The 11,171-nt window shown below is 41.3% G+C and overlaps 1 protein-coding gene across 1 annotated transcript in view; it reads right to left on the bottom strand.

The window, feature by feature from the left end:
* Positions 1 to 2,682: 2,682 nt before the first annotated feature.
* The window catches only part of SAMD5 (sterile alpha motif domain containing 5), a 285,501-nt gene continuing 277,012 nt past the window's right edge, over positions 2,683 to 11,171 (bottom strand). Inside the window, exon 2 of the mRNA XM_085611628.1 lies at positions 2,683 to 4,228. Within this exon, the coding sequence (XP_085467754.1) occupies positions 4,205 to 4,228 (24 nt within the window). The 3' untranslated portion in view covers positions 2,683 to 4,204. The remainder of the gene's footprint in view (positions 4,229 to 11,171) is intronic.

The raw sequence follows: 11,171 nt of genomic DNA, 5'->3' as shown, positions 1-11,171 counted from the left end.
CCTGCTTAAGGCAGGCATAAGGATTTGACGCATCTGCCATCACTTTGTAAATATGGCGTAGTGTGGTGCATATTTTTACGCTCCCGCAGCATCACAAAGAGTGACGCAACAGCGGTTTAAGGGCCTCATAAATAAGGCCCCAATTATTTTACTTTCCGTACAGAGTGCACAGTTGCAAGCCGTTGACATCTTGCTCTTTCCTCTGAAGCATGGGGTAGGACTATCGGAAGGTTTTGCAACTGACTAACATAACAACAGCAATGTTATGAATAATCTAATTCTTTGAGCTGTTATGACCCACCCACACAAGAACTATGTTCGGGGACACCTTCTGCATTGCATGTTGGGTGCTAGTTTCTTAACCTAGGTTAGATATTGCTAAGAATGTGCACACTCTATGAATGTATGTGTTTTTGTTTAATATACCATGAGCCTAGCCCCAAAGCAATGGGCCCATGTACGATAAGCAATGAAGGTATAGAGAAACGGGGAGTGAAAGGCGCAGGGGCAGAAGGGCTAGTGAAATGCACCAGGGAACAAGGTCAGCTTATACTTCGCCGAGGCGATATTATGAATATCCTCTCAAACCTCAGAACACAGTGTTATGGTTTGATGAACACTTTCAACCAGGAATGGTGCAAGGAGGTACCTGCTGCAAAAAATGTAGCATTTTACCACTGCAGTGTCCTCAACTAGGAAAAAATTGGTTTTGACTGTTTTTGATATTGAACTTATTATTTTTAATTACACTGAACAGCATTATAATGTTATTCTCCTCTATCTCTTTAACTGAAACTCCTTTGATATGAGGCCAGGTCACCAGCCTTGGGCTTAAATTCTCATTGTGGATCCTGTTGCTGACAGACCCTGGTCAAGAGTGCTGCAGAAGCTGTGCTTCTGGACAGGCTTGGACTGTTAATCATTCAAAGCTGTCTTGTCTGTTTACATCAAGTGCAACCTAATTTCTCAATGGTCAAATGGTACTCCGAAATCATGTGAAGGAGTTCTAAATATACCGAGCTACTGTGACTGAAGTGGCAGTGCCTAAAGGGTTTACTAAGAGAATATCATATATATATATATATATATATATATATATAAAAATATATACACATTGAAAATATACATCTTCAAGTTAACTAAAAGTGGCATTAAGTACAGAAAAACCTTATTTACGTTTGCAATGTCCGGGCAGTAAGTATTTTAATCTTGATATTTTTGACTATCCACATTTTTTTATTCACTTTTCTGACATACAAACGACTGAGAGAAGGGGTGACCTGCCAGTGCTTAACTTGTAAAAGAATAAGTTCAGGGGGTCTAAGTTCTACTTCGAAGTCCACCATCAGTGCTGCCGAATTTCAGTGTTGCCGAATACAACAGCTGTCTAGTCTTGATTCCACCTCATGCCTCTTTCTTCGACCACCCTAAGCTCCCTGCCCCTTATTTTCACCCTTGCAGGTTCTTTGTCATGCTTTCTCCCTTTGACACAATTTTCCCATCTGTCTCATTCCCTGCCTTTGCCCTAATCTGCCTTTCTCCCTCTTGTTTTGAGTAAAAGTCTGATGATAAAAAAATGTGTCAGAGCCCTCAGAACTGCCATTGCTAGTGCCCATCATCTGCAAACAACAGCTCAAATTAAGTACTAGCAGCACTACAAGCTATAAGGATCATGGGAATAAGAACTTAAATTCAGACCTGACCTAACACCTACTAAATATCATTAGGTCTTTCTGTTAAGTCATGGGCCAAGCAGTGCTTAATTTGTAAAAGAATGAGTATTGAAGCCCAAAGCTCTGCTCAGAAGCCCGTAGCCGGTGCAATTAAATGGTGGTGCACCAAATACCGAGGCCGCATAGCCTTTCACCCACCTCATGCCTCTTTAATGCACTAGCAGACACACCCTGCCTCTTTATCTCACCCTTTCAGGTTCCCGCTTTCTCACTTTGTGACAGTCATTCCATATTCCTCTTACTCTCCCATTTGTGGGGTTTTTCCTCTCTTGCACTTGGGAAATGTCTGGTGCAGAACAGTGGCACAACAGAAAATGATGCCCCACCCTGCAGAATGTGAAGAGTCTGCATTATCTCGCAGATATTCAACGATCTGGGGCTCAAAGGGGACCCCGGAAGGGTTGGAGGTCCCCTGCCCCATAGGAGTCTTCGTTACGCCCTTGAGAAGGAAAATTAAGTGCCGGTGGCCTCTGCCGGCAACTACTAGCTCAAATTAAGCACTGGCACTATTTTTAATCATAGACACTTTTGGATATACGAAGGCTGAGATGGCAATGCTAGTGTGGACTTTGAAATATTTCTTGAGTGATAAATGAGGTAATCCTGGCTGTTAAAGGATGCCAAAATGTCAACTGGTTGGTAAGAAAAGGGCATTCCAGCTGGAATCTACAAAGCCCAGGACAGCTGGCTGGTGGTCAGGGCGGTACAACTCTCATCATACGAACACACGCGATCACTCTTTCTACTGGTGCAGAGATGGAATATTTGTCAGCAGCTTTCTGATGAATGAGAGTCATAAAAATAACAAGAAGCCGGGCGGCTGCTTACACTTCTAACACCTGTCTATGTAGGAAAGCCTTTAATACAGCCTACACGTTCCGATGCTATTTGTGGCCTTGACAGTGACGTTTCATGCTACAAGAGAAAGACATTTCTGGGAAACCTTCAGTATTTGATACTTGCCTTTAATCACATTATCTGTAAACCAGCCATATACATTTGTGCCCTGCCGTACACTTTGCTATTTTTGCATCTGTGCCTGGGATTGGACTATTTTGAGGCTCAGATGCATCGGTTAATGTTAAGTACCACGATCTCTGCTGTTTGTTAGGCCATTTGTTTACAATATTCACTGGCAATTTAAGACTTACAAACCTTAAACATTTTCAGTTCAACTTCCTGACTGATTACAAAACATGAGAGTAAATTAATATATTCAGCTTTTCCACCCACGAGCAACAGTGGAAAACTTTGAAAGCAAAAACACACATCCCAAAAAATCCATGCTTTTTTCTCTGCTCTTTTAGTTTTGAGAGAAATTGACACACACATGGCGCTTTGTCCCTCTTCAGAAGAACAAGTGCACTGCAGTACCATCCTAAATGCAGAGAACACATACATTATTTTAGATTTTCAAGAAGGTACCGGGTTAAGGACAGTGTCGGACTGGGACACAAAATAGGCCAGGGCACCCAAAAAAAGTGTCTCCCATTAGAAAATTAGAAAGCTAAAAAAAAAAGTGGTCCATGTTTGCAAATTGAGACCCGTTTTGAACTTGTATGTACTGTATAAGTGTTATGCAGAATATGGAAAACTGCAGGGGTTTGAGCTTCCTGTAGCTTTGTTGGTTTAAATATCGGTGTACAGTGAAAACAGGCCTAGCAGACCATAAAAAAGCCCACAAGCAGTCAAAAAACATCCCACACACTGACCTGTCAGACCAGCCCATCAGGCACTGCCTAAATCCTCTATAGGGCAGTCCATCCCTGTGTAACCCGCAAGAATTTGTCCTACAACCCAAGACCGAAGCTATCTTTGAATAGTCCGCCCTGCCTTCGTCACGCCGTTCGCCAGTTCAATGCATGCCATGTTTTTTTTTACTAATATCTCAACAAGAAAAATGCCTTTGCTCTCGATACGAAAACACCACCTGGCTTTATTTCCCTCATCACTTTTAAGTGAGCTCCGGGAGCCTCGGCAGCCATTTTGTTTTTACTCGTGACATGTGGGCATCCATATGGTTCTCGTTTTTGAATCAGTAGTTTAGCTTCTCAAAAAACACAAAGGATCACCATCAAAGTGCATCTGAACAACACCAGATGCTATTTCAATAGCCCTGAAAAACAAGTCTTTCTCTCAGTCTTCCCAGGTGTAGTTTACATCCACACACCATAGATTCTTGGGATGCAGCTGATGGTTTTGGCGGATGACGCTCCCTTCAGAAGCTCAAGCTGTGAGTTTTTTGGCATGTAATCGCTATCACATTTACTGCATAAAGAACAATATCTTTTGGAACTACATAGTGAAATTTCTCCTATTGTCAGTGATATGTTGACAGTCCTTGGTGAGTTTCGTCTGGCCGCCCATCAATGGAATCCTGCTGCACCATTGGTTGTTGATGGTACGTGACCAGCGGCAAATCTGTTTCAGATGTTTTAGTCTTCTAGCTTCTTCTCATGTTGACAGCATCTTCAACCATGTAGATCCCTGTTTTCCTGCAAAAAATTGGTCTTTGAATCAATAAACAGCATGGTCTGCCGGATGCACTGTCATGCGAGTGTACATTTCAGTGTTATGCCAGCATGCAAAAACAGACGAGAAACTATACTCAACATAGGCATGGAATCAGAACTAGGTGGTATATCAGGACTCATATACCCTTCTATAATGCATATCTATTTCATGCTCTTTTCATACCATATCCTGCTCTCTCCATATGCTAATTTACCCTGGCATTTACACAACAATAGCTCTCCCCTTTCTGTTCTCAACAGAAATATATTTATTTGTTGTCTCTACCACAATTTCAGCCAAAAGATCAGATGGGAAACACTCCTAGCCCCTAAACTCCCTGGTGATGGGAATCAATACTTATATCTGACACAATGCTTATTCCCTTCTTGTAAACAATTTTACAACCTATTAGCATCTTTGTTTCCTTTCCTACAAATAGTAATTTGTTTTTCCATTCCTCATTTGCCTTCTCACAGATGTTGTGACTCAAGCATATCACCGTTTTGATCTCAAAATATTCCTTTATTATCTTTACCTTTGTGAAAATATGGACTTTGGAACTGGGCAGAAAAATGTCATATAACATCTCACTATTGTTTTCGTGTGTTATTATTTATTGCTCTGTAGATGCCCCCAATCAACATACCGATCTCTTCACTGCCTTCAGATGATTAAACGTTTCAAATTATTTCGATACAACATGGACCCATTTATGTCCTCTGCAGTACTCTGGAACTTGTCTTTTATTTTTCAAGTGTGTACTTGTTACAGGACTCTCCCATAATGGTGGAGAAGTGTGGCTCAATGGTTAGAGCGGCAGACCCTGTTGCAGAGGGTTGGCCCGGGACCAGGGTTCAATTCCTGCCTCGGCGGGTCTTGGGCTCAATTTCCTCGGACCTGTTAATTCTCGCCTCGGTGCCTATTCTAATCATGGGTCCCACTCTGCAACTCTGGGCAATAGCTTGCTTAATCTCCACAACGGCCCCAACAGTGCCTGGATGCCTGGCTTCACCTTGGGGGTGCCCAGGAGTGGATATTTCACAGGGAAAAGCCAGGAAGGGTTCCACAGCGGTATGAGTACAGCGCCAGGACACCCTAGGGTAACAGTGCGCTATACAAGTACAACACATTTACATTTACATAATGAAGTCGGGTAGGAAAGGCAGATAATGCTCCGTTTTACTCACTGGTTACAGTGATGAAATGATTCTTATGTCTGTCAAACCTTAAGGGAAGTTGAACCATTAAAACGCAAGTTGGAAAGACGTCTTACAACTGACATCAGCTATATTTGCACCCTATTTTGCCTTCCAGTTTATATGGTGAAATATTTATACGGTGACCCGAGTAGGACATATGCCTCTGGAAATCTGGAACTATGATTGATGGGACAATCTTTGACCCATATATTAATGCATAGGAATCATCATTATGATATATTTAACTAAGCACTCGGTTAATATAATTATCAAACTACTAGGCCAATGAATATTTACTCTATAGTATATCTATCGTAGCACTTAATCTGTTTTATTTTAATGCTGGAACTGCATTCTGGATATTAAAACCTGACATTTTACCTGGTGTCATATTTATAATTCAGTATATTACCCATATTTATCCTGGCATTGTGTCTGTGTCATATTTATTTTCTTAATGTATTGTATGACACATTTATCTTCTAAGGTTATGGTACATATGTATTATGAAACTACACTAGAACACACTATTTTAATGTAGATTTACTCCAGTGATCTGTATCCACCAACTAGAAATAGACAATGATTGTGCCGCTGCTCAAAAGCCATCAGCAGAGCCCTGGTTGCACTCCGACAAAAGGCCAATTTCTATCTGATCATTACTAAGCAAACTTTGGAAAGGGAGCTTACAAAACAACTCCAGGATTATATAGATGATATCCACCTATTTCAGATTAAGAGTCAAATTTCATCCATATGAGCAGCACAAAGTCAATGTTAAGAAGTATCTGCAACAAACTTCTATTTGCCCTAAATAAGGACCACCATGTGATTTTAATTTTCCTTGATCTCTGCACCATCTATGACGGAGTGGAGTACCAAAGTCCATTACATGACCTGCAGTAGTGGCGTAGAGTGTCAGTCACAGCACTGGACTGAATAAGCCCATTCTCATCGAACTGGAGTCAGAGTCAGCTGGTGTGGCACAACGGCCAGGGTGCCTGACTCCGGCCCACAGGTTTCACAGTTCGATACCCAGTGCCAGCGGCAGGTTAGTCCAGCACCATGTGACTCTGGGCAATAGCTCGCTTAATCTTCCCGACGGCCCCCAGCTCCTTGACACCATAGGGTAATTGTGCGCTTTACAAAAACTGGAATCATTTTGTTTCAAACAAATTTGTCTGGAATACAGGTTTGTGTTGAGTATCCTAGAAACACCTATCAACGTGTATATGCTGTCTCTTACTGAGATCATCAATCTCCATCACCTTCAATTCCAGATGTATACCAATGAGTTTCAGATACTTCTACAGCTGGAAAGTGGTTTTAGCAATCAAACCAGCATCACTAGATGCAGTGAGCATATGAATAAAGTACTCATTATAGGGTTGACCTCAACACAATTCTACCATTTACATAACCATCTCGTTTGGACCAAGTCACAACTCCAGCACAAAAAACTAAAAAACCTGGGATTAATATAAAGTACTGAGATGTGCTTCAATTCTCAGATAAATTTTGTGGTCAAAAGTATAACATACTAACTTTCCAAGCTGAGGAAAGTTCTTCATGTTTTATGCTAACCTGCTTACTTTGCAAGCTGAAGAAAGATCTTCTTGCTTTAAGCCAACCAGTTTATAGAACTGGCAGAAGCCCCGCTCATTTCAACATTACACTACTGCAAAGCCACCTATGCCGATCCACCTAGTTCACATATCCAAAGATTCCAAAGAATGCAAAATTAGGTTGGCAGAATTTCTCAGAATCAAAAAACATAAGCATGCCAAACATAGAACACATGATCCAATTAATCATAATGAACCTAATCCATAAAGCCGTCTGGAAAAGACACCTATTGTACCTATAAATATCTGATCACTCACTATCTTTCACAACTGCTACCCAGTTATGCCAAAACAAGCTCAAGAGAATGAAACATTCTGGAAAAACATGTAACTCTCTGGGATATCTTCTCTATAACAAACTGGAACATGTTTTAAGATCTTAATCTACCTAATTCAAATTTAGAACATACCTGAAATGCTTGGGCCAGAACCCACCAGACAAAATGCCATAAAAGAACCCCCACTTCCTACATACAATCTCTCCTATGAAGAATCAGCTCTGGCTGCTTTCGGACTCATTTGAAGAGTCTCCCCAAGGACTAATGATTTCTCCCTTGGTCATTATGACCATCCATGCGGATCATTGATTTGGCGGTGGTCTTAATAGAACTGAGCCACTTCTACCAAACTCACCTAAGTGGCTCTGAAGTCTCAGGCATATTGTGACATGATCTCACCCCTAAAACACATAAACAGCTAAAACTGGCCCTCACACTGACCTGTGAGACTGGCCCATCTGGCACTGCCAGATTGCTCTATAGGTCAGTCCGACCCTAATGGTGACCCCCAGTCAGTCTTTGTCAAAGTACTAAGAATAGCACAATATTTTCAGCTCTAAAAGAATTTAGTGATCTTGAAAGTGAAAGTCTAGCAACTATTTCATCTGATCAGGACACTCTGGAAAAATAACATTCTTTAATCAGGAAGTTGATCTCTGTTGGACTTGGCCCTTTCTGCAGGGTCATTCACAGACTTTTTGCCTTCATCCTCCTGTTTTCTGAACCCATTTTTGTTGGCTTTTATGACTCTGCACAATTTACCAGTGCTAACCAGTGCTAAAGTGCCTATGCTATCTTCGTTTAACATAGTAATATTGGCGGACACTCAATTGGCATACTACATGTAACCAGGGCCTGTAAATTAAATGCTACTAGTAGGCCTGCAGCAGTGATTGTGCCACCCACTTAAAAAGCCCTTTAAACATATCACAGGCCTGCCATTGCAGCCTATGTGTGCAGCTATATAATCCCATTTCGACCTGCCAAAATAAGCCTTTCATCAATAACTGCTTACCGAATACTAAAACAAATCCAGGGCGCGCAACCTATGAGTCCACTTGGCTTACAAATTTTAAACAAAATGTTAACAAAACCAACACTGTTGGGGTAATTTATCAAAAGAAAATGATGTTGTCCAATGCTTCTATTGCTTTATTGGTGAGGTGGTGATGCCAGTATTCCAAATTCAAACAGGATACCCACTCCAAAGATGTTTCTGCAGCATATGCCAATTCAAGGATCGTCATAAGTAACATTTACACCGTAAATCCAATGCATTTCAAGACAAACCCTTGGTCAGGGGTAACTTCTGACACACAGAGTATCTTTCAATCAATATTCTTAATTTCGCTATAATTAAATATCATAAAAAGGCATGTTAAATACAAATATACATACATTAGAAGTAACAAAAATACAATAAAATATATTGATGTAATATTCAAATTCCATCAAAAAAGACTTCCATAAAATACTCCCAGAGGTAATATGAAATATGGGGACAGGTCCAGTTAATGACATAATTAACAATCAATTCAATCTTCAGATTTATGGTCGAGATCTCCTGCTCCACAGAGAGGAACAAAAAAATGATGCTAGGCAAAAACATGCTAAAGGGTCAATCAGCATTTGCATCAAATATAAAGCTGGATGACATTGTCTGAAGTTGTGTATGCGTATAAGCGGAGGAGTATATATTTTCCTTTGCAAAAGGTAAAAATTGCAGAAAAATATAATATCCAGGTCTATTTGAGGGGATGTGCCATCACAGGGTCAAGCTAGAAGATCGTCTATAGTATGGGTGTTGGTGGGGTGACCTAACATCAGTTGTCTATAATTCAATCTGAATCTCACTAGGACGCATCGATAGTGGGGATTTGTGACAACATTTAAATGGGACTGTACATCTGTTGGTAATGCGGGGGCTCTCTGATATATCCTCACCATAGGTTTATTATAATTAGACTCTATTCTTTCTCTTGCCATTTTAGAACAAAAAATTCACTTTCTTTTTGCCTTAGAAATTGTTACACAGCTATGTGGGTCCTCAAATAACTCCCCCAATCCATGGATCTCAAGGTGTCCCTAATGTATTGTAGCCATGTGAACGTGTTTTCTTGGTCAAGTCTCAGACAATGTTCTGGGTAAGGTTAACTGTCTCCCTTCTCCAAACTGAGTGCCACAACAGAAAAGGTGCTATACGGATGTAATCTGTGGTGTATGCTGTGCCCAGCTCAGTGTGGCAAGTATAATTAGAGTAGCTTTGGGGAATGGCTATTAGCCTCTTATGAAAACTGTCCTCTACCATTGTAAGGAAGCTATGTCTACCGTTACCCATTCGCCAGCCCCATATGTGGCAACGGAGACGGATTTTGCCTGATACACCTTTTTTATTGCCTCTATCGGTTTGGAACTTAATTTCTTTGTAGACCTAAAGATGGCCACAATGCTTTTTCCAGTTTGAGGGCTTAGTTGGCTACCATATTGGTCCATTTACACAGAGTAGACCAATACAGTAGCTGCATGTGTGGGAGAAAATACGTGCGCTCAATGCCCAGGCATTTTAAAAAGCTGAGCATTCAAATGTATGACAAAAATGCTTCAAAAGACAGTCTGGCAGCGAAAGAAAATGGTACCTCCAGCAGGTATTGCAGTGAACGTGCTCTATATATTGGTAACCAGCTATTGACAATTGTTTCACAGGCATATTATGGGCAAAGCATGCATAAGTGCTGCACACTAAAGAATGTGTTCATGTGTTTGTATGAACATAAAAAAGAGGAGCTTGTTTAGTTCTGACTTTTGACATTTGGAGTGCTTGCTATCACTTTGTTAAAAAAAAAAATTTGCTGGGTCCAAACCATCCTTTTTAATATATATAAGTCACCCGTAGTGTAGGCCCTGAACAGGACAGGGAGCAGGTTGCAGGGCATTTAAAAAGTTGGACTTGTACTTTTAAGTTTAACATGTCCTGGTAGTTAAAAAACTCCTATTTTTGTTTTTCACTACTGCAAGGCCTACCTCTCCCATAGGATAACATCTGGTCACCTTATTACATCTAATAAGTGGTAACTTTCAATTGAGAGCAAGTAGACTTATAGTATTTGCTGTCTAAAGAATTATACTTAAAAGCCCTCTTTAATGGTAAAGTCGGGGTTTTAGTCACAATTCTGAAAACACCACTTTTAGAAAGTTGGGACTTTCTTGTTCTAACCATTTGGTGCCTGCACCTTGTTCCTGGGTCAGATGACTAGGTGTAGCTGGCAGTTGGTCTTTGTGTATTGCTCCCAGACAGTGATATAAGAGGAAGCTAGGTGTTGGCAGGATGGGCTACTCTGACTTAACAAGGGGGAGGAGTTGTCACCTACCACACTTGCTCGTCACAAATGCCTTGCCTGAGCACACTCACAAAAGGTTTGTCTCTAGTCGTTTTTGTCTCCAGACAAGCTGGGGCAAGAGCAGGCAGAGAGGAAATTCCAAGCTCCTCTGGGGGTGGGAACCTCTAGAAGCTTCTCCTATTTCAGAATGGGCACGAGGTATATCTTGGACCTCAGACCCCCAACTTCTCAGTACAGCCTCTCTGCTGCCCCGCTGCCCTCCTGCTTGAGTGAGAAGGACTGAAACAATTTCTTGAACCCAAGACCACCAGAGAGAATTAAGGGCTAGTTGGGTGGCCTTCTGATTAGAAGCCTCAGGGAGAGAACAGACTTCCTTCATCTCAACCCAGCATCTGGACTCTGCCAGCCTGTGAGTCCTGCCATCCCAAGTGGTGCCACCTCAGTCCTGGACCCTTGGAAGTGGGCCTGAAGGTGCTCTGCCAGC

This window comes from Triturus cristatus, chromosome 6 (assembly GCF_964204655.1).
Source record: "Triturus cristatus chromosome 6, aTriCri1.1, whole genome shotgun sequence".
Classification (NCBI taxonomy): Eukaryota; Metazoa; Chordata; class Amphibia; order Caudata; family Salamandridae; genus Triturus; species Triturus cristatus.
Note: the sequence above shows the minus strand (reverse complement) of the source record. Positions and strands in the feature narration are given on the sequence as shown.